This window comes from Zophobas morio, unplaced genomic scaffold, assembly GCF_036711695.1.
Source record: "Zophobas morio isolate AGI-343-1 ecotype UQ-CSIRO unplaced genomic scaffold, CSIRO_AGI_Zmor_V1 ptg000049l, whole genome shotgun sequence".
Lineage (NCBI taxonomy): Eukaryota > Metazoa > Arthropoda > Insecta > Coleoptera > Tenebrionidae > Zophobas > Zophobas morio.
This window is the reverse complement of record NW_026972154.1, coordinates 2,169,804-2,194,783: the sequence shown is the minus strand read 5'-3', so window position 1 is coordinate 2,194,783 and position 24,980 is coordinate 2,169,804. Positions and strand designations below refer to the sequence as shown.

At 37.2% G+C, this 24,980-nt stretch overlaps 1 protein-coding gene across 2 annotated transcripts in view; it reads left to right on the top strand.

The window, feature by feature from the left end:
• Positions 1–24,980, top strand: part of LOC135142680 (Krueppel-like factor 5) — a 222,415-nt gene that overhangs the window by 133,887 nt on the left and 63,548 nt on the right. The window contains exon 4 of one of the 2 annotated variants that reach the window (XM_064074430.1): positions 2,252–2,374. In XM_064074430.1, the coding sequence (XP_063930500.1) occupies positions 2,252–2,374 (123 nt within the window). Of the gene's footprint in view, positions 1–2,247; positions 2,375–24,980 lie in introns of both variants that reach the window. The other variant, XM_064074429.1, reaches the window with a different exon arrangement.

Genomic DNA, 24,980 nt, shown 5'->3' with positions numbered 1-24,980 from the left:
CCGTATGTATATGTTTTAACAACAACTATAAATGTCTAACACATCATTTTTTTATGACACTATTTTTTTTAGAGATTCTTATAGAACCTGCTTTTCGAAATTCATTAATGTATCACACTTTAATCACCCATATTTCGCCACTTCCTTTGATTAGAACCCATCATGTTACGAAAATACATTCTGTTAACTTGTTTATATTTGGTCTAGAGTGCACTTCTCGATCCATGATGGGAAACGAATTCACACTTGCTCCAAAACTATGAACACATTATAAAGCGTAAGGCTGTGCCTCTATTTCTAGTGAGTTTTCCTATTTGAAAATGTTCCGATCAATATTTCAGCAAGAACACGTATGTCAATTCCGACACGTGCAGTGTATTACTAATAATAAAACAATAAGGTGTACCATTATTGATTTGGTCAATAAAAAGTACAAATAACAGCAGTGACAGTCTAAGAAACAAAAAAGCCCAACTGATCATCGAACATTCGTAATCTTCGCGTTACAAGATCGAAATCAGACACTTTTAACAATAAGCTAACGAATGACCCAACTTCGCTTATACTAATATAAAAGGTTCCTATACAAATTCCATTTTTTTTTCGAAAATTTGGATGCCTGGAGGAAAACCTCAAGGCAGGCTCATAAATCATAAGTACAGGAGCATGTTATTTTATAAAAATTTTTAATGACTGAAAATTTTGGAAAGAGAGTTTTTATTTTAACATATAGGCCTTACCATGAAAAAAATGTCGAAGACTATTTCGACAGAACTTCCCTCACCCCTGCAGTACAATAAAACAAATACCTCTTTTTCGAAAAATTATGAAATTTGAAAAAACTTATAAAGTCAAAATAAAACATTTTGGGGAAAAATTGAGTTCTTAATTTCATCAGTAACATAAATTGACTCAGTTATTATTTTTTTTGAGTCATCCTGTATAAGTAATTCTAAAAACTGTAAGTGCTAATAAACCACAAGTATAGAGCTATAATATTTTGCATATTTCAGAGAGAATTTATTCGGCAAAATTTTGAGAAGATCTCAAGGGGAGGGGATGAACGAATTAATTTTGATTAATAATTTACCATGATTACGTTTGTAATATTTCGGTTTTGCAGTTAAATTACAAAATATTGTTATACAATTTTGAATTTTTTTCAAAAATCTTATTATCTAAGGTAAAACTCTAGACGCATTCATGCACCACAGGTGCAGAAGTACTTTATGTTGTAAAATTTTGAAAAATCACTATTGTAAATTTTGGAGATGACGTTATCCCGTTGGTAGTGGGGATAATTAGCCAAATGTTGGTTAGCATTTTACTATTTACAAGATACTCCTAATATATACACAAAATTTGACAACAATCGGTAAAGTAGTTTTGGAGATTATATATCTAACGAAAATCCGGACACACGGTAGACAAACAGACAGACAGAGACAAACGGAAGTGGGAAACTTATTTTTTTAGTACTCTAGGGGTCATGAAAGGTCGAGAAAACATAAAAGTCGGAAGTCGGTCGATGGACTCGATTACAATACTTCCTTAACTTACGTTCGGGAAATAATAACATTTAGAAAACTATATTTACTTTCCGAGGGTATGCTAAACAAGTATTGTAATAGAGCGCAGGCGACTGGCCACTTTTATATTTTCTCAACGTTTCATAACCTCTAGAATACGAAAACATAGATCTCTCGTTTCCGTCTGTCTGTCCGCAGTTTGTCGTTTGTCCGTGTCTATGTTGATTTTTATTGGACAGATAATCTTCTAAACTACCGGACCGATTGTTGTCAAATGTTGTATGTATATAATGAAGGAATATTGTGTAGATGACCAATGTTATTTAAATTTTGTAGTAACGTACTCCTCCATTTGCAATTTATGAACCTGTGTTGAGTTTTTACCCTGATCATTTTTCAAAGCTGTACTTGTTCAAGTGAACTTTAGAGGTGAGGGAAGTTCAAATTTGAAGTAGAAAAGTCGTGTTATTTCAGTAGTATTCTTATATCTTCATTAATAAAAATTTTTCGGGAAGGTCCTTCGATTAAAAGTCGAGTCATATTCTGTTACTTTAAATTTGTTGTTTTTTTTAACTATCTGCATAATAGTAAACACTGAAAGAGTCAACAAAATCATTGCTATAAATAACGGACTCGATACGGAACTCTGAGGAACACCAGAGTACTACCTAAACTTAATTATCGAAGGATCCGTATTCAAATAATATTTTTGTTCCAGGCAGAAGGCCCCCCAGTCCAGATGGAGCCCGTGGACCTCAGCGTGAAGACGCCCGTGGTCCTCCAGGTGCCCAAATACCCGCCCCAGCGGTTGCGCAACCCGGCGCCTCCGAACAAGCCGCCACCAGGTGAGTGCCCCGCCCTCTGCCATCTCTCCGCACTAGTTCAAAAATTGGCGCCATTGTATGCAAATGACAGGCGTGCAGTCTTCCGCTCTTTATCATTACTCATTGTGCGATCGTATGTAATAAGCCGTGTCAAATTCGTTGACAAAGACATACACTTATGTAAATGCCGCGTTTAAATTGCAAATCGGCCGGCTGCGGCCGTGTCGCCATCTATACACGAAACGAGGAGACGAAACGGGACTCCCACACACGCACACGACGAGCCGTTACTGCTCACGTCCTCATATAATAGATGATGTTGGTAAAATTGATGTGTTGAGAATCTTCAAGTCGTGCTTGCTTTATCGGGGAGTTACAAGATGCACGGCCCACTTAGATCGCGACGAGACGAAGACGGTGCCGGACTGTCAATGGCTGTCACGTTTGTGGCCGATTTTGGTTTCCGGGAGGGTTTACCTCGATAGAGTCGATGGTTGTTGCACTTACGAAGAAATTGATTTTGACGCGTTTTCCAAAAATTCAGTGGATAACTGTTTGATTAATCAAGTGGTGGTCAAAATACTCTTTTGCATTGTCTGTATGAGCCGTAGCACCATCTTGTTGAAGGTATTCTCGCTGCAGCTCTACATTAGTTGGTTTATGAATTGTTCTAGGATCACCTACCAATATCGATCCAAATTTATGGTTGTTTTGAAAAATATGGGGTTTTTATTCTAAATTCTTCGACACAAGGCTGTGCTGAGTGTTGCCATTCACCAACAGTGATGTAATTAAGCATTCATTATTCGGGTCAAACTCATCCTACTTTTAAAATAGGCCAAACAATAGTTATTTACCAATCATGCGGAAAAGTTTCATAGGAGGAAGACTGCCTCATCAAAGAACTTTTTTTTTCTTAGCTTTTTCAAGTTATTGGCTTCTATGTTTTCTGTAAACTCAGTGCTATTAAAATACACACTGCGATTATAGCATTCGGATGTGTTAATAAAAGTTGTGGATAGCATTCCTAAGGATTAGATAACTTATCACGAACATCTTTATTAAATTATTCATTAGTGAGTTGACAGTGCGTTTCAGGAAGAATAAATACGTTTAAGAAAATTTCAGTGAAAGCGGAAGCCGTTCTCATTGCTTCATTGGGTCAGTGATGGGATAATAAAATCAGTTATAGTCCAACCATACTTATAATAGAGTACTTAGAATTCGAAGTCGTTATTGATTTTAACAAATCTTTATTACTTCTCAATAGTTATAGCTGTAAAAGCTGCAAGCTGAATTATTGAACTGTGATGGACGCTTCTGCAGTTGCACGTATGTCCTTATATTTGATATCTTTCTCTAATCCAGATAAAACCGGCAGTCTTTAAAAATACTGTCTTTCAATTGAAGGAGTTTGTACTAAGCGTCGACAAACAGCCGATATGAAATCGCGTGTTAGACAAAGCCTGACAATTTGTAGTTAAGTCATATATTTAACATCTCTCAGATGAACTCTGTAGCGTCATCAATGAAAGCCTTTCAGGATATTTTATCAAATTGTAAAAGTAAAATATCTCCTTGTAATTTAGGAGTTTATCGAAAGATATTCTTGTAACCTTGCATTAATGAATCTCCACAGTAAAATCTCTAGAAGTCCAAACACTGTTCACAGATTCCAAAATAACCTACATAACTTGGAAAACCCACTTGACTTACTTGCAAGATGTTTGTTTAAACGAAACAACATAGAATAAGCTCTAGGCTCAGGAAGGTCTAGTTTCAAAATATGCTTGTTGTTTGTTATATACTTATCTAATATCATCTACATATGTTGCAGGGGACACCTATCCCTGTGAATCATGTTTCATGGGTATTTTATTAAAACATTTTGAAAAGTGGAGGTACATAACGACAAATAACTTCCCATAATCATTTCAGAACATCTTCTAAGTAACAAACAAGATCTACTCAAGAGATATCAGACAGAAAACCATGCAGCTCTGTTGAGATTAGGTGATGGTTGACTTAACCTGACCCTAATCTCATCTGACCTTTTTATCAGAAGGAGACAAAATACCTTGGGTATCTCCAGGAACCCGTGGTCCATAATTGTCTCCATGAACTCTCTGCTTCACCAAAACTTATTTCGCATTGCTTTCCTTCTTTCTCCAATGTCATGCAATGTAGCAAAGTTTATTCCAGTCTATCTTGCTTTTGGCAGAACATGCAGGTATCTGCTTCTATCTACCTTATCGATTTGTGTTAGGTACCTACTGATCAAAAAGACCGTGTCCGGTTTGTAACTAGCTGTGTTGTGAAGAAATTTACCTCCCCGTATTTTCTTTGTTTCCATGTTCTTATCTCTTTTATTAACCTTCTTGTCAAGTTCTTCTACCCGTTGTTTCCGATCTGTACTGTCATATTTTTGTTTCTTCTTCGTCTAATTCGTTTCCTATGTCATTTCCTGTTCTTTATCCGTGGTTGTGTATAAGTATTTATATAGTGGGGCTGCTAGCTCAGTTTGACCTCATGTGACCTGAGCTAGGAGCCCCACTATTTTTTATCGAAAATTTGTCATCGCCTGGTGCTCCGTCGACCTGACTCCGGGAACGGTCGTGTTTTGCGCAGACTCGATTTCTATCCCCCATCTCTTTTGCGGTTGTGCATTCAATTGTTTAACTGTTTGTAAAGTTGAAATGCTGTCTTTTATTTGTGATTTGAATAAATTGTCACACTTGCAAGCTTTTGTGGTTGCAAAAATCTTAGAAGAGAAAAAAAGACTTTTAATAAAAAATTTTAGTAAAAATCCCACAGAATACGGTGATAACGAAAGTCAGGTGTGGGGTTCGAACCCACGCTCCTTTCGAGAGTTATATAAATGTCGATTTGCTCGTCCGTTATTTATTTAGTATTGTGCATTCAATTGTTTTACTGTTTGTAAAGCTAAAATGTTGTCTTTCATTTCTGACTTGAATAAAGAGTCACACTTGCAAGCTTTTGTGAGTGCAAAAATCTTTAAAGAGAATAAAAGACTTTTAATACAAAGCTTTAGTAAAAATCCCGCAAAATGCGGTGAAAAAAAAATGTCAGGTGTGGGATTCGAACCCACGCTCCTTTTCGAGAATCAGAGCTTAAATCTAACGTCTTACATCGCTCGGCCAACCTGCCCACACTTATTTATAAATCTGTACTTTTCTACTAAGTTATATGAGGGGATAGTCGGGTTAGAACTCGAATCTGCCCAAAACAGGACCGTGCCCGTTCGATAAGAAGTAGTCGGGCTGTTAGCCCAGGTCAAATGAGGGCAGCCCCACTATATAACTACTACTATAATCTTTTTTCTCATTTAGGTGAGTTGCTATTTTCAGAGGTCCATGCCTATATGTATTCCAAACTGTTGTATGCTGTTCTTTGATGCAATATGAGGTACTTTCGGGTCCATTTTTTTTATTTTTATAAATCCGTACTCTGTGCTAGAATAGGACTACTTCAGTTTTCTTTTTTGGCCAACGGTAGCTTTATTTCTTTTTTTAGCTTATCTTTTACTATTCTAAAGGACTGAATTGATTTCTCCTTGAGTTCTTCCTGAGTTTTCGTCAATACTATGATGGATGATGGATCGGCAGCAAAGGCTATCAAATGTGTTGTCTGGAACATTTTGACGTCAAGAAGTCCGTCGTTCATATAGTTTTATAGAGTAGGCCCCAGGGCAGAACCTTGTGGCACTCCGCAAGTCAGTTCTATCCGGTCCTTTAAATAGCTTTGTATTAACTTGGTTAGGTATAGTTCCACTGTTTTCACTTCTAGAGTACCATAAATATGTAGGTTCAGCTTGTGGAATTAAAACCGTTTCTAAAATCTATGATCTGTGGATTTGCCCTTTAATTTATTTTTTGGATTGACAATACGAGTTTCGCATACAACTTTGGTTTTTCCAATAGCAGATGAAGACTAATTTGAAAACGACCCCATCTGACTCTCTCAGATTCTCTCAGTCTCTGATCTGACCTGACATGACATGGCCCGACCTGACCTAACCTGACCTTTTAAAGGCACGCAATTGAGCGCTTTTCTCCTAATCAAATCAACTTTACATTTATGCAGTCAATTGAAGGTTTTTTAAAAATTAGTTTGAACGACTAACTTGTCCTGAACTGACTTTGTCCGGCCTTTTTTTCTGTGGAGAGATAACCTTTTGTTGGCACCCTCCCATTGGTGTTCAGTGGTGAGGATAGTGTGGGATGCCCTTCTATTCCGGATAGGTATACTCGCTAAAACCCCTCCTAATACTAGATACTCAGCGGTACCATTTTTCAATATTAGTTAGGCGGGAATGTTGACTCTACAGTATTTCATATATTTCATTTTCCTTAAACTCTCTGTTGTCCGTCTACATCGCAGATTTTCTTCTCTTTTTGGTATTCATCTCGCAATTTACGAATTTCCCCACCTGGTTCTATTTTTTTTTCGTTCACTAGCAGTTTATTTATCTTTTTTCTACTTTTAGCCCGATCTTCACTTTTCAAATCGCATGTTCGGCTGTATCTCTTGTATTCTGGCAACTTCGTCTCAGCTAACTTGGCCTGACCTGACGTTTTAAAAGCACGCCACGACGCTCAATCGAATATTGCTTAGAAGAGTTCTTAAAAGCAACCAGGACTACTTGTTATACATAAATCCTCACCTGACCTTATCCGACCTAAGCAAACATGACCTAACCTGACCTGATTGAACTCATTTATTTTTAATCAAATCTATTTTACATTCTTATAATAGTCAATTCAATATTTTTTAAAAGCTGATCTGACTAAACCTCTTGGTCTGACTTGATTTGGCCTAACCTGACTTAGTCTGATATGACTTGGCCTATCCTGTTTTGGCCTGGCCTGACTTGGTCTGACCTGGCAACAATGGCACAAAAATTCTCACTTGACCTAACCTGATCCAATCTGACTTCAACTGACTTGACCTTTTAAAGGCATGCGATTGTCAATAAACTTTTCATTCCTTTAACAATTCAACGTTTTTTGTCCTGATTTGACTTGGTCTGTCCTGATTTGACTTCCTATAGTCAATTCAAGATTTCTTAGAAGCTAATCTCATCAGACCTTTTGACATGACCTGATTTGACCTAACCTGACTTAGTCTGACCTGACTTGGCCTATCTTTTCTTGGCCTGGTCTGACTTGGTCTGACCTGACGTTTTAGAAGCACAATAACCCTTACTTGACCTGATCTGATCTAATCTGACCTTCGCTGACTTGACCTGACCTGACTTGACCTTTTAAAGGCACGCAATTGTCAATCAACTTTTCATTCCTATAGTCAAATCAACGTTTTTTTTTAGTCCGACTTGGCTTGACCTGACTTGGTCTGACCTGACTTGGCCTGACCTGACTTAACCTAACCTGACTTAACCTAAGCTGACTTAACCTAACCTGACTTAACCTAACCTGACTTAACCTAACCTAACTTAACCTTGCCTAACCTTTTTAAAAGGACGCCACAACGCTTAACCCAGTTTTTTAGCAAAAAAAAAATTAAAATGTGGTGTAAGATCTATTTAAAAAGGTTCCAGTTGTGACCACCTGAAGCATCGATAGACACAGACCCCATTCAGTCCTCAAAAGATATAAAACAAATTCTAGAAAGAATTCAAGAACGATCATTAGGAATCTAAAGGTCAGACTCCTATAAAAAATGAGAACAATTTTATTAGGAATTTTGAAAACGAACTTCCGAAATTGTGAGTATCCAACTCAACGTGGATATAACGCGAGAAAAGTTGGAAGTACTACATCATGTGAAAAAAATATACTGGTAGGATATCGAACTAATAAAATGTTGAGTGGACGAACCTAAACAAATTTGCATAAGCTTTAATTTCTCTCCATTACTTATAGTACCAGTTAAAGCAAATGTTAAAAGTTCATTTCTTGTTTACTTTTGCTTTGTTATGGCGGCTTTATTGGAATATAGTTTGTTTATTAGAGCATTTTTAACATCTACAATTCTGTTTTCCCAGACATAAACAGTATTAACTTCATAATCGCTCTCCAGGTTAATTATAAACTTCCATCGATCCTATGCAAATAGGACCTGTTATCAGGGCAAACAACTGCAGACTGTCATCAATCAAAATCTGGCTGTGTTTGTTAAATATGATATTGTAGATAAGAACATTTCTGCATTACTTTGTATATTGGTGCACTGTGTTTATTAGCACTGAACTTTACCTCAACTTTTCTCATAATGATAATATTTTTCTGTAATTAAACCACATTCGCCATAATAGTACATTAATAATTATAGCGTATTACCTGAATTGATGTTGATTTGATTTTTTGAGGTATTGATATAACCTTTACATGTAACATAATCACAGTACCATGGTGGTTTGAAGGAAAAGAATACGTAATATATGTGCAAATCACATGAGTCAGAGAGAACAAGAAACACGACGTCTCGATACAGATAAATGGTAAAAACGGTACGACTCGTCCTACAAAAAGAAGGTCTTCCTCTCCCTATGCAATTCGAATCCAATTTCCTCCATCACCACGAACTTTAATTAAGTTCTCACGTCAAGGTGGTACCATTATTCAAGTCCCCCATTACACATGTGTGAATTATAAATTATAATCTCCTCTCACCACCCAAGCCATAAATCCCTCACCAACCACCCCAAACCCATTCCCGTCTTCCACGCATCGAGCGCTCCTCTTTAAAGTACTAACCGGTGGTCTCACTATCATTCGCATTCTTAAACGCATTCTACATTTGCAATCTCAATGAACACGATAATAAATGACCGTATACGTTTTCTAATTTACTCGCGACACCTACCATACATTCATAATATTTTATTAACCGTGTCATAATAATTTATTCCGCATGATTACCACAAATGCGAAATATTTGTAAGGTAATCTTACGTTTACGTGAGAAGTTAATCGACGACTCTAGTTTCAGTTTCAGTTCCTGTGTTCGTACTAAGTGGGTACTTAATAATGCGTTATGTTTTGCATAAGATTTAATTAATTGTCTCCTTTTTTAGACGTTTCGTATGCAAATACTTTTTTAATAAAAATTTATTGGGCACTTTGCATTTACATAATTCGGTAGTTTAATGTTCAATTTGTTGAAATTAATTTAAATTATTGTTATTACTGGTACTAATTTAGTGGCGAGCTAGATGGGCTCGGGCGTGGGCTGAACGAGTTTAGTCGCGGTACCACAGTGGTACTTTTCGCTTAATTAGCAAAATACTAATTTGTGCAAGATAAAAATTCATCGTATGTGGTTTTGAGCTTCTTGGTACTGAAGCGGTACTGAATGAGATTGCTTGGGTTTTTTTAATGGTGTTGTATTTATTGTAACGGAGCAAGCAGTAATAGCTTTAACACATGGCAAATTTGTTATTATTCCAATGAATAATAAATTATTGCCTCGATTAGTCTGATCTGTGCATTGTTTGTAAATATGTGTGTGCAAAGTGTCACAGTGTTTCTCTTTTATTATTTCCATTTTTCCACTACTTAAATTTGATTGTAATACAGACGGGGAAGTTCCTAGGTCGAGTATCCACTGTGCCCAAAAATCCGGGTTTCTTTTTCTCCGAAGCGATAAAAATTCCTGAAGTCTTCGCGTTCGCTCTTGACCTTCTCATCCTTCACTTCCTCGTGAATTTAATTTCAGTCTCCGCGTCTGCATTCATCCCAATTTTCGGAATAGTTCCAGCGGTACCACATCGGCACCGTCACTGCGCTTAGTGAAATGTAAACAAACAGAACGAAGGGATTTAAACGGTAAAAATGACACTGAAAAATATAATGTGTGGCAATAAAACACTGCCTTTTACTAGAACGTACCGGCAGAAATAATGTGTATCAAGGTCTCGAATAGAGAGTACATATGACCATACGTACATTCAAATTATTTTTATGGGACATTTTTGCCGCTGCCTGAATAAATTGGAAAAACGCCACATTCTCGACTCCCTCGGGTACTCAACGAGGTTTTCGTCGTCGATCCTCCTCCGTCTTCACCAAATCGTCCGATCCTAATCTGCCGACTAATTAAACTCACTGTATATAGCAATGCGTCTTCTTATCTTGATTCTCCCCACGATATTAGAATTAATTTCACCGGTTCGCCTGTCTCTCGTATAGTAAACTTTGATGTGTAGGCGTACCTTGAAAACTGCATTGATTGTGATGTTAAAAGTGTGCCGTAGCGGTTTACCGGAGTGACCTTAGACCTCGTGGGTCAACCCAACAACTATGCGCATAATTTGCCGTTGTCATACACAATTTGCGTACGCCTGCGTTTACATCTACGGCTACTTCCGCATGGATACGCAATATATCAGTTTTTTTTGCAGTTTCGACATAGCACGTGTCGGATGGCTCGAAGGCAAAAGAAATACATGTAGATGGTAAATGTGTACTAATTTTTTATGGTTTATTAGAAAACGATATGCTAAATTTGATCGGCGACACTCTATTTTGTTACGTCTAAAGTGGTACGAGTTAGATGGCGACAGCTCTATTTTTTCAAGGTGATTTCATTTTTCTGTCGCCACTGTGGCTGCTTAGAAATGGCGCTGACCAATTAACAAGCATCAAAGCCAATTTTTCAGTCCAGCCACATTGGTCTTTATTCAGTGCCAACTCTGAATCAAAATGTTTTCTGCGGCACTAAAGACTTTTTCAAACAACACCAAAAACTCAATCCTTTTCTCGCTACTTTCTCTTTTTTTATATCTAGATATTACGTACTCTGTTTCTTTATTATTCTTCTTGTTCTTCTTTCCTGAATTTTTCCATTGTTCACAAAATGAAACTAGGCAATGACTAGGTCTATTCCACTTGGAAAATTCGGTCATCTTCGCCTTCGACACCCATCACCATGACAAAAAAATCCAAAAGTCCCACCGCAATTGAAATCACACAATTCCATTTCTCCGACTTAATTACAGCACGACTAATCCCTTCGAACCATAAAGTAGAACTCATGTGTACACTCAGCATAGATAGTTAGTACAATCTCTGCTCATCCTGGTCAATTCACACGCGGAAACGTATAATTTCCACCGCTAATCGCCAATGAAAGTCTAATGGTCTAATCATTACTCGGAAGAGTACACGCGATCATGATGGAGATCGTAGCTGTAAAGCATTTTTGCTTCTCCAAGCACCGTCATTACTCTTTCCTGTCTCCCACAAAAACGTCCGCCTTGCTCGCCGCACACCATCCCCCCAGGGCCAAGTCGGGCGCCACTTTTCCCTTCTGGCACTGTCCGACACACTTCGGACACCCAAAGTACTAAACTAAGACATTATTTTCACCTTTCGAAACGTAAATAAAAACAAATCGAACGATAATAACGGTTTAGCACTTAACTAACAAGGTTGTTGCATATCCTGGAATATAAACATAGCTATTCTTCCACCTTGCGGAATATAAAGGAAAATATTAACATGTTTTAATACAAAACAAACTGCAAATGGAATGTTAATGCGATGTGTTTATGAACTTGTCAAATGAAGTTGTAAATGAAAAATGATGACAGAATCCGATCATTTACCTCTGGAAATCAACATAACTAAAATGTAGAAGAAGAAGAAGAAGAAAGGAAAGTGAAAAGAAAAAGATGTACGTGAAACAGCTTTGGAATGAAGAAGGGTTAATAAATTACCAGAATAGACTAAAAAGGAAGGAGTTTGCGCCAACAGGAGATATAAACGAGATTATGGAATCTAAGTGCGAATGAAGCTATAGAAATCCACAGCTACTAGAGAAGTGAAAGAACAAATAACTGGTTGGGTAGGGAATGTAAAGAATTGAGGAAAAAATACGAGAAAAATATTAAGGGATTGAAGAAAAACAAGCCAGGTAAAGACGATTACCTGAAAATAAGGCATAAGTACAGAACAAAATACGAAAACAAAAAACAAAGAGGAATTAATAAAGAAACCAAGAAAAAGACAGCAGTTACAGAAGAGATCAAGATTGAACAATGGAGGAAACATGGAATTGCTAGAAGGAAATAAGAAAACAGTTACCAAAGTTCAATATGCCCAAACGCTCGAACCGTAGATAGGGAGAGAATGTGGAGAGAGTGATAGTAATAGGTGAAAAATTAGTAAGCAAGACAGAAGAAACCTATACGAAAACGGAACGCAAGGTAAGAGTAAATTGGACTGAGAGTGAAATTTTTGATATATGTCAGGGAGTAAGACAGGGATGCTCACTGAGCCCCAGCCCGTTTCCGGCTTTTATAGAAGATATTGAGGAAATATTCAGAAAGATCCATGCAGGGGGTGGTGTCTGGCGTCAGCTGACGAGTTGGTAATCATAGCAAAGGACGAAAAAAGAATGAAAGCAATGATGATTAACATGGGAAGATATATGAAAAAGAAAAAATTAGAAGTGAATTCAGAGAAAACGAAATTAAGGATGTCTGGTAAAAAGGTACAAATGTGTAAGATAAAATTAATATGGCAAGGAAAAAGAGATAGAGGTGGTAAAAGAATTCAAATACTTGGGTACACATTCATTCTAAAAGGAGTCACTTAAGTCAACTGGCCACAAAGGCAAATAAGGCATCCAATATTGTTTGGTTGTTGTTAGATATAATCATATGTATATAAGTTACTTTATTATTATACCAGGTGTCTGCCCTTAACAAAGCCATGCTGAATAGGAGTAGTTATTCTGGATACATGATAGTTAATTAAAAAATACAAAATATGTTAAAAAAAAATACGACTAGCGCTTTTTTTTCTTCTTCAACAGCCCACCCACCCCACCTTCATTTCAGTGATTCATTTTATCTGGTTTGAATAGAAGATGAACGGTGAGCTAGGCTAGTACTTGCCAAGATAAGACTGAAAAACTGATTTTGGTAAATAACATACCCTCTAAGAAAATAAAGGGTGGGTGGGTGGGGCTAGTATTTGCTAAGATAAGACTGATTGTGGCAAATGACATATACTCTAAGAAAAGAAAGGGCGGGTGGGCGGGGCTAGTATTTGTTAAGACAAAATTGCTTTTGCTTATCAAACATTCTGTATGAAAAAGTTAACGTTAGCCTCACCCACCCACCCGTTCTCTCATTTTTTTGTCCTGTGAAATAAAAAATAAATCTTATATCAAATACTATAACAAAAAAAAAACGATTGAAGCTTTCTTTTTCTTTCTTTAACAGCCTACGATCTATTAGTTCCCATTCCCACTTTACAAAAGAACAAATAATTAACCCCGCCCACCCACCCTATTTTTATTTTAGTGATTCATTATATCTAGTCCGCATGAAAAGTGGATCTCAGACTGAACGGAAATAATTAGAATGAGAACAACGCAGGTGGGCGGAGATAGTACTTGCTAAGATAAGACTGATTGTGGCAAATTACATATACTCTAAGAAAACAATGGGCGGGTGGGCGGGGCTAGTATTTATTAAGATAAGACTGATTTTGGTAAATGACTGGACAATATTAACGGTAATCTCCGGAATGAAAATAGGGTGGACGGGCGGAGCTATTACTTGCTTATAAAAGACTCTAAAAGAAAAAGTTAAATTACTTAGTCCCACCCACCCACCCGTTTTCTTATTGTTTTTCTTCTGAAATAAAAAATAAATCTTATAGCAAACATGTAGTATAACAAAAAAATACGATTAGAGCTTTTTTTTCCTTACTAACAGCCTACGTTCTATTATTTTCCATTCGCATTCTACCAAAGAACATATAAATAACCCCGCCCACCCACCCCCTCTCCATTTCAGCGATTCATTTTATCTAACCCGAACAAAAGTTGGATCTCATACTGAACAGAAAAACAGTCGCTAGAATGAGAACGGCGAGAGTGGGCGGGGCTAGTACTTGCTAAGATAGGACTGATTTTGGTCAATAATATACCCCCTAAAAAAATAAAGGGTGGGTGGGCGTGGCTAGTATTTGTTAAGACAAAACTGATTTTGGTAAATGACTGAACAATATTAAGAGTAATCACTGAAATGAAAGGGGGGTGGGTTGTCGGGGCTATGGTTTGCTTATAAAAGATTCTGTAGGAAAAAGTTAAAGTTAGCCCCGCCCACCCACCCGTTCTGTAATTTTTTTTGTCTTCTGAAATAAAAAATAGGAGTAAATCTTATAGCAAATAGTATAACAAAAAAAATACGATTGGAACTGTTTCTCTTTTTTTTAACAGCCTACGTTCTATTAGTTCCTATTCCCACTTTACAAAAGAACATATAATTAACCCCGCCCAACCATCTCATTTTCATTTCAATGAATCATTTTATCTAGTCCCAAGGAAAAGTGGATCTCAGAGTGAACAGAAATAATTAGAATGAGAACAACGCAGATGGACGGAACTAGTACTTGCTAAGATAAGACTGACTGTGGCAAATTACATATACTCCAAGAAAAGAAAGGGCGGGTGGGTGGGGCTAGTATTTGTTAAGATAAGTCTGATTTTGGTAAATGACTGGACAATATTAACGGTGATCTCTGGAATGAAAAGGGGGTAGATGGCCGGAGCTATTACTTGCTTATAAAAGACTCTAAAAGAAAAAGTTAAACGTAGCGCCACCCACCCGCCCGTTTTCTTATTGTTTTTCTTCTGAAATAATAAATAAATCTTATAGCAAATATGTAGTATAACAAAAAAAAAATACGATCAGAGCTTTTTTTCTTTTATTAACAGCCTACGTTCTATTAGTTTCCATTCGCATTCTACCAAAGAACATATAATTAACCCCGCCCACCAGCCCCACCTCCATTTCAGCGATTCATTTTATCTAACCCGAACAAAAGTTGAATCTCATACTGAATAGAAAAAAAGTTGTTAGAATGAGAACGGCGAGAGTGGGCGGGGCTAGTACTTGCTAAGATGGGACTGATTTTGGTAAATAATATACCCTCTAAGAAAATAAAGGGTGGGTGGGCGGAGCTAGTATTTGTTAAGATAGGACTGATTTAGGTAAATGACTGAACAATATTAAGAGTAATCACTGGAATGAAAGGGGGTGGGTTGTCGGAGCTTTGGTTTGCTTATAAAAAATTCTGTAGGAAAAAATTAAACTTAGCCCCGCCCACCCACCGGTGCTCTATTTTTTTTCTTCTGAATTAAAAAAAAATCTTATAGCAAATAGTGTAACAAAAAAATACAATTAGAGCTTTTTTTCTTTTTTTAACAGCCTACGTTCTATTAGTTCCCATTCAAATTCTACAACAGAACATATAATTAGGTATCGAAATTCGTAAAAAGCTCAGCTTTTGTTTTTAAAAAAAAAATGAAAAAACATGTCAAGCTTTTTACTTTGACATATGTAAAAAAAGTTACGTAAAATTTGTTAAATTTATCACGTCATCAATGGTTTTTTTAAATAAGAGGGTATAATTTTAATTGCATTCTTTCATGAAGCTTATTTTTCTGCATATGAAAATGTAGTTTGATGTAGAATTCAGAAAATTAATAACAAATAAAATAAACTTGATTTTAATGTTAAATAAACAGAACAATACGTTTGAGTAAAAATTTATGCTATAGAAATTGTTCAAACTATTCATTCATTATCTGACACAAACCCAGACCATGGTAGACCTGATTGACGGAATTTTCAATACGATGGGGACTTCTACGAGTCATTTCATGACGAATTCGTGCTTTCAAGTCGTCTAAATTATCCGGTCTATTCATGTAAACATGACTTTTTAATTGTCCCCATAAAAAAATCAAAGGGTGTCAGATCCAGAGACCTAGGTGGCCATTCTATTAGTCCACGCCTTCCAATCCACCTCCCATCAAATGGAATAGCAAAAAAAAAACCTTACATTTACGCCATAACGTGATGGTACCCCATAATATTGGCACGAGTGCTATTATGGATTTCATAATGAAACTATTTTCACTACAAAATTCAAGACATCCATTTAACAAAAACTCAAAATCCGAAACTTTTTATGGAGAATATTATATTTCTGAATTACAAGATAATCAATCTAACTGTTGTCGCCATTAATTACAATATTTGATGAAAAGAACTTGAATTTAAAATATTTGAAGCAACTCTCTTCTTATTTTCTTTTGAAGTCTTTATGTTGTATCCTTCAGCCACCGTAATGGATTGCCAATCACTATGCCTATTTTCAGTTAGCAAATCAGCTCTAGGGTGTTCGAACAGTGAAGCCGATGATCTCCAGAAGCAATGTTCTGTGTACTCGCGAGGATTGAGCATACGCAGGAAAGAAGCAATTACACTGGGAATTTTTCCAAACATATTAATACCCAGGGTCTGGGTCATAAATTTTCCAATTCTGTACCCCAGAAAAAAAAAACGACTGTGTTTATTCCTTCAATATCACCACTTGTAACAAAAAAATCTCCCGGGATTTTTGTTTTATTGTTTGGTTTCATAATTTGAAAACACCGTCTTTAACATCATTTACGCTCAGAGTTATTCCTCTCTCCTGCAGGGGTCTGTCAGTCCAATAATAATCAACACAGCTTTAGTCATTTAAAACATAAGGTCCAACTAAGCGGTCATTTACGATACCGGCCCACACATTTATGGAAAACCGTCGTTGAAATCGTATTTCTGGACAAGCGTGTGGATTTTCATCGGACCAAATATGAGTGTTGTGGCTGTTGAAGACAGCATTGCGAGTGAATCCTGCTTCATCCGTAAACAGAACGCAATTTACAAAGTTAGGGCGTTCACGACATTGCTGTAACAACCATTCGCAGCAAATTACACGACGTGGAAAATCAGCGGGCTACAAAGCTTGCACTTTTTGAACGTGGTATGGATATAAGCCTTGTTCTTTTAATGTACGATGCACTACAATCTGTGAAACTCCAACGTCAGCTGCAAGTCGCCGAGTGCTGATGTCGGGCTCTTCTTCGACGCGTTCTAAAATTTGTTCTTCAGCTTGCAGTATTCTTTCGGTCCTATCACGGCCACGATCCTGAGTTTGAGGCTTGAAGGTATCATGAGCTCGGAGATGCTGTACTACCATGTAAATGTTCACGTACCCGGAATCGTGCGATTTGGAAAGCGCTCGATCCACAATTCACGGGCCAACCTGGTGTTTTCATCACACCATAAAACACTACCAGTGGCGTCTATAAGAATTTATATTTAATGTCAAATATTTTTTCTAGATACTTAGTTATTACATTTTGTTTTATCTCTCTTTTCATTTATAGGTATTATTATGTTCTTTCTAGTGTTCACTTATTCCTACTATCCACTCCTCCTTCGTCTTCAATGTATTTTAATTTTCGCATTGGTTGTTACATTGACATCACAGCATTGCAGACTAGCATTCAAAATACTTAAGTGTTCAAAAATATCAGCAAGTAAATTACTCCTCGACCATCTTACATTCTCCTGTGTAATAAAGAAGACTTAGATCTAACGAATCTATTTTTTCGCAATTTTTTCTACAAAATATTAATTCTTCTGAAAAAACTTCGTGAACCTTGAGGGTCGAGCAGCGTCCAGCTCACGCACGTCCGCCTATTCCTCCACATCTAGTCGCAGCCAGGGCCTCGCGTTGGGCGCCACTCCTCCCTTCGCGGCCAGCGCACAAAAGAAAGAAAAAACTTCCAACTCAATCAATTGTAGCGCTCTCGGCGATCTCCTCGTTGGCGATAAGATCTTCTCGCCGTATGTGTTCCGATACAGATTTCGCAGCATGAGGTTGCCCCGATATACGTCCGGCGTGTGTAATCTATTTGGCGCGGCTATTATTTATAGATTAGCTAGCAGGTTAGAGGAACATTGTTTGTTTGGACCATCATTCACGACCGCCTTCCATTACACACACTCACTGCTTACCGCGTAACACTGGTAGCCTCTCTCCGGCCGCAGCTCTTTCCCACGGTATTGAAACATGGCGAGGAGCGCTAACCCCGATTTGGGCAACCGCCCGAGTCGCGAACGAGGGTTTGGTGGTGATAATTTGGACTTTTAGATATTGGGTTGGTAAAGAAAGTGTGGTGGATGTCGCGTGTTGCGATATGTGATAGATAACCTCGAAAATAACAATGCAACTTCGTTAATGAGTTGAATGGCAGATCAAGGCATGTGCGTCGGAACTTCATTAATCAATCGGTATTAAATGAGGTTAAAAATTTATTAATTTCGTATATAATAAATTATTCAAGCAAAGTGTAGGTAGCAAAGGTTACCTTATTGTTCAATTAAATTAATTCGCGAGATTGTGTGGTGAACCTGTATTTATATGAACATTATTGCTACTAGTAGTCTTGAACAAATTAAAGCAATGATCATACTGCAATTTTAGCTCATCGTATTGTTTTTTTTTATGATATCGTCAATAAAAATTATCAAGTCATGGATATCGCTAATGGTTGAAGTCAAGCTATTGTTAATATTGTGGAGAGCCGCAGGGATCCACACTTAGTGCAACACTTTTCCACCTTATATTAAGGATCTTCTTTGTTGCATGATCGACCTCCAAATCACTAATATGCTGGTGATGTAACACGTTTTACGATTATTAGTAAAAGCTATGTAATTTGAAAGCGCAAAAATGTTATCAACCAGTTAAAACTACATATTTCTACATCTAACAAACTTAATCCCAATTAAGATAATACTGTTGCAGTTATGTTCAAAGTGAAGTGAATTTTATAATTTAGTGTTAGATTCTAGACAAATATTTTTACTTCCCGAGCGTAAGCTAAGTAGATGTATTTAAAAATGTTGTAAAATTCAAACAGTTTTGAAATCACAGTAAAATGATTTAAACTAAAAAAATGGTCTAAAGTTGTCAACACGACTTCCCTCGCTCCTGAAGTAAAATCCAACAAATCCTCTTTTTACGAAAATTATAAAATTTTTGTGATAACCTCTATGGAGCAAAAACAATATAGAAGGCAGTAGTGACAGTGTAAAAGAAAGAAAAAGAGAATTGGGACCTCCGAGATGGTTTCACCTTCTTTAACAAAAGACAGTTGGGGGCTCCCAGAAGGTTTCACATTCTTTAAAGAAAAAAGACAGTTGGGACCCCCGAAAAGATTTCACTTTCTTAAAAAATAGCAGTAGGTGCCCCCGAGAAAGTTTCACCGTCTTAAAAAAAAAGACAATTAGGGCCCCCAAGGTATCATTTTCTTAAACAAAAAACAGTTGGGGTTCTCAAGAAGGATACACTTTCTTCAAAAAAGACACTTAGGGCCCCAAAGAAGGTTTCATTTTCTTAAAAAAAAAAAGACAGTTGGGCCTCTGTGAAATATTACATTTTCTTAAAAAAAAAAACAGTTGAGGCCCCCCAAGAAGATTTCAACTTCTTAAAAAAAAAGAGAGTTGGGGCACCCGAGAAGGTCTTAACATTAAAAAAAAAAGTTGGCGGCCCCGAGAAAATTTTATACTCTAAAAAAGACACTTGGAGCCCCCGAAAAGGTTTCACCTTCTTTAAAGAAAAATCAGTTGGGACCCCCGAGAAGATTTCACTTTCTTAAAAAGTAGCAGTAGGTGCCCCCGAGAAAGTTTCACCATCTTAAAAAAAAGACAATCGGGGCCTCCAAGGTTTCATTTTCTTAAACGAAAAACAGTTGCGGTCCCCAAGAAGCATACACTTTCTTCAAAAAAACAGTTGGGGCCCCAAAGAAGGTTTCATTTTCTTAAAAAAAAAGGACAGTTGGGCCTCTGTGAAGGTTGCATTTTCTTAAAAAAAAACAGTTGAGACCCCCCAAGAAGGTTTCACTTTCTTAAAAAAAAAGAGAGTTGGGGCACACAAGAAGGTTTCAACATTTAAAAAAAAGTTGGCACCCCCGAGAAAATTTTAGACTCTAAATAAGACACTTTTAGCCCCCGAGAAGGTCTCACCTTCTTTAAAGAAAAACCAGTTAAGGCCCCCGAGAAGGTTTCACTTTCTTACAAGAAAAGACAGTTGGCACCCCCGAGAAGATTTCACTTTCTTAAAAAGTAGCAGTAGATGCCCCCAAGAAAGTTTCACCATCTTAAAAAAAAGACAATTGGGGCCCCCAAGGTTTCATTTTCTTAAACAAAAAACAGTTGGGGTCCGCAAGAAAGATGCACTTTCACCAAAAAAGACATTTGGGGCCCCAAAGAAGGTTTCATTTTCTTAAAAAAAAGGACAGTTTGGCTTCTGTGAAGGTTGCATTTTCTTTAAAAAAAAATAGTTTAAGCCCTCAAGAAGGTTTCACTTTCTTAGAAAATAAGGGTTGGGTGCCAGAGAATGTTCCACCATCTTAAAAAAAAAAACAGTTGGGGCTTCCAAAAAGGTTACACTTTCTTAAAAACAAGACAGTTTAGGTTCCAAAGGTTTTACATTAAAAAAAAAAACAGTTGGAGCACCCGAAAAGGTTTCACCTTCTAAAAAAAAAGACAATTGTACGTCCCGAGAAGGTTTCACTTTCTTAAAAGAAACAGTTGGGACCCTGTGGCTTCACATTCTTTAAATAAAGACAATTGGGACCCGCGAAAAGGTTTCATCTTATTCTTTAAAAAAACCATTTGGGGCCCCCGAGAAGATTTCACCTTCTTTACAAAAAAAGACAGTTGGGACTCCCGAGAAGGTTCTACTTTTTTTAAAAAATGACACTTGGAGTCACCGAGAAGGTTTCATCATCTTAAAAAAAAGACAGTTAGGGCACAAGGTTTCATTTTCTTAAAAAAAGACAGTTGGGACCCCCGAGAAGATTTGAATTCCTTAGAAAATAACTGTTGGGCGCCTGAGAATGTTTCACCATCTTAAAAATTTAAACAGTTGAGACCTCCGAAAAGATGACACTTTCTTAAAAAAAAAGACAGTTTGGGTCCCGAATAAGGTTTTACATTAAAAAAAAAAAAACAGTTGGAGCACCCGAGAATGTTTCACCTTCTAAAAAAGACAATTGTACGTCCCGAGAAGGTTTCACTTTCTTAAAAAAACAGTTGGGACCCTGAGGTTTCACATTCTTTAAAAAAGACAATTGTTGTCCCCGAAAAGGTTTCATCTTATTCTTTAAAAAAAAAACATGTGGGGCCCCCGAGAAGACTTCACCTTCTTTACAAAAAAAGACAGTTGGAACCCCCGAGAAGGTTCTACTTTCTTTAAAAAATGACACTTGGAGTCACCGAGAAGGTTTCACCATCTTAAAAAAAGACAGTTAGGGCCACCGACAAGGTTTCATTTTCTTAAAAAAAAAGGCAGTTGGGACCCGCGAGAAGGTTTCACCCTCTAAAAGAAAAAAGACAATTTGGGACCCCCGAGAAGATTTCACTTTCTTGGAAAATAACAGTCGGGCGCCTGAGAATGTTTCACCATCTTAAAAATTTAAACTATTGAGACCTCCAAAAAGGTTACACTTTCTTAAAAACAAGACAGTTTGGGTACCGAAGAAGGTTTTACATTAAAAAAAAACAGTTGGAGCACCCGAGAATGTTTCACCTTCTAAAAAAGACAATTGTACGTCCCGAGAAGGTTTCACTTTCTTAAAAAAAAACAGTTGGGACCCTGAGGTTTCACATTCTTTAAAAAAGACAATTGTTGTCCCCGAAAAAGTTTCATCTTATTCTTTAAAAAAAACATGTGGGGTCCCCGAGAAGACTTCACCTTCTTTACAAAAAAAGACAGTTGGGACCCCCGAGAAGGTTCTACTTTCTTTAAAAAATGACACTTGGAGTCACCGAGAAGGTTTCACCATCTTAAAAAAAAGACAGTTAGGGCCACCGACAAGGTTTCATTTTCTTAAAAAAAAAGGCAGTTGGGACCCCCGAGAAGGTTTCATCCTCTAAAAGAAAAAAGACAGTTTGGGACCCCCGAGAATATTTCACTTTCTTAAAAAATGGCAGTTGGTGCCCCCGAAAAAGTTCCACCATCTTAAAAAGAGGCAGTTAGGGCCACCGACAAGGTTTCATTTTCTTAAAAAAAAGACAGGTGGGGCCCCAGAGAAGGTTTCACATTTAAAAAAAAAACAATTGGTGGCCCCGAGATTTTATACTCTAAAAAAAGACACTTGGGCCTCAGAGAAGATTTCACTTTAAAAAAAAAGACATTTGCCTCCCCCCAGAATGTTTCACGTTTAAAAAAAACAGTTGAGCTCCCCAGAAGATTTCACATTCTTTAAAAAAAGAAGATAGTTAGGGGGGCCTCGAAAAAAAAAAACAGTCGGGGCCCCCGAGAAGGTTTCACATACTTACATTTGATTTTGCGAATTTTGTTTTGTGATAACCTCTATAAAGAAAAAAAGTAGTGTTGTAATTAACATCTCGCGGTCTGCACAAGTATAGAAAGTATGAAATATATAAGCAGATATCCAACGGGAAAAATGTAGATGTTCTCAATTTCTCAATACGTGTTTAACTTTGACTGTTTATGTGTATACTTCGAAAAAATTGGACTATACGCACGTCCAGATTACAAGCATCGGCGGTTAAATTGAAATGAAATTTGATTTTGTCTCTTTAACGCAGAAGAGAGAACAGATGACTTTACTAACCACACTCAGTTTTTTCCCAGAACCCCGAAGTCATAAATTTGAAGACTATTCGGCGAAATTGTAAGATGAACAAATTTTGGTTAACGTTTTACCGTCCTTCCTTAAGATATTTACAAGATTTCACAGCATTCGGTTTTTGCAATTTCAAAATTACATTGTAAAATATTGTTATATAAAATTATCAAAAATACCAAAAATTTAACAAACTTGTATGGTCTTGGAACCTTGATAATAACAAATCTACTAGAACTTCATCGTCAAAAATCCAAAAATGCAGTAAAAATGTCAAAAAACATAAAACGGTCAAAAATTTTGCGCCACTACTCCATGTACTTTTTTCGGCGTCCCAAACCGTCTCCATTTTGCAACCGCCCGAGTCATCGACCACCGCGACCAAACCACACGACACGCTTGCACAACCGCCCATCCTAAAAAAATAGAAGACGATTGCGGAAGCGCGACGCAACGCTTGGGTGTTTACCATTTGTGTGTGCACCGGCTGCATTGCACCGAAAGCCTCGCCGCTTTCGTCGTTACGTCATTAAATTCACATTAGGTGCTAATGCCGACTTTTCGTACGTACCCATACATAGCCGCAATTAAAAAAGATGATCAGAGCCTTGGAACTCTCTCGCACAAAAAAGGTTAAATTATTGCTCTAATCATCATTTATCTAAGCATTAAGAAAGGCGTAATCACGAGTCCCCGGGAGGGCGAAAATTTTCCATCCGTAAAATTAACTCTCTTTTATCTAAAATTACGCTACGCTCTCGATTCGGTGCGGTCATGGGCGGGGGCAGGGCCGCACTCGCCCGGCGCGCTCTTGGCGTCCCGCAGGGCTCTTCTTTTGCGCCTCTCCTTTGCGAAGATTTTCGCCAGGTTCCGCTCCGACCCTCCATTGTCTCGGCGCGGGATTTCGACAGGGACCGAAATTGCACGGTTCGTGCCGTCTAAACTTGACCCGCAAAGTGTTGTAACGTTGACACCGTTCTATTGTTTTATTCAACGCCGACCGTTCCATTTGGGCATGTGACAGCTATTACCTTAACCACTTCGAAATGATTGATCGCCACTTTCGTCGGGCGCCAATTAGGCGAGTGGGTGAGACATTTCTGAGTCTGAGGGTGGAGTTGATCCTGAGGAGTTCCCACAGCAGGGCCGAAACATTTCCTGTTATTGTATCTGGTTTTGGGCGTGGGTCCGTAACGGGACGTCATTATGTCAGTGTTACCCTTCAATCGGCGATTATTATAGCTTTAATTATGTTGAAAGGCGTTTATTAATTAATCAATGGGAAGAATAGAAATGCTTCTCGGGCATTAAGTCAGACACGATCAAATCAGTGTTTTGTCCGTCGGGATATATCGAGGCTGAGCGATTAAGTAACCCGTAATAAAAATTACACCGTAAATAAATAATAATAATAAAATAATAGAGAAAAAAGTGATTCGGATTGACGTTGCTCCTGGCAAGGTTACGGTGCGTATGTTGAACAATAATTTATTGTTAAATGGAACACTAAATGTGTGCGCTTGCATTACCTTCGAAGTAGAATGTTGGGTGAATTTGAGCAGTGGCGGCGGCGTGCGGGGACTTGGGGGCAAGATTTTGAACCAATTTTAGGGCAAAAAATTAAATAAACAAAGTTTCAAATTTGACCCACATTAATACCTATCATTAAGAAAATTATGAACTCTGGCTTCGAAGATATTTTTACACTTATGTTTAATGTTTTTTTGATTGTCGAAATTTGTACTTTTTTTAGTTTAGAAAACTTTAAAAGTTTAATAATATTGACAATATCATATTCTTAAAATACCGCTAACAAAAGTTTCGAAATTATCGAAATTCTAAAATATGAAAAGTTTAATTGAGACCCAAAAACAGTTTAAAAACTCCCAACAATTAAAATAAAATGGCAAATATTAAAAAAAATATTCGCAATTTTAGAAAATCATTACAGTTGCATTGAAAATTCTGAACCTCTTAAAATTTAATTCTAAAATTCCAACAATAAAAATTAAAAAAAATAAAAATGATAAAACGCTTTTTTGAATTCTGAAAAAGTTTAAATCGTCTATTTGTGAAAACCTGTAACTTCAATAAAACAAAATTAATTTATTTTGAAATTTTATAAATTTGT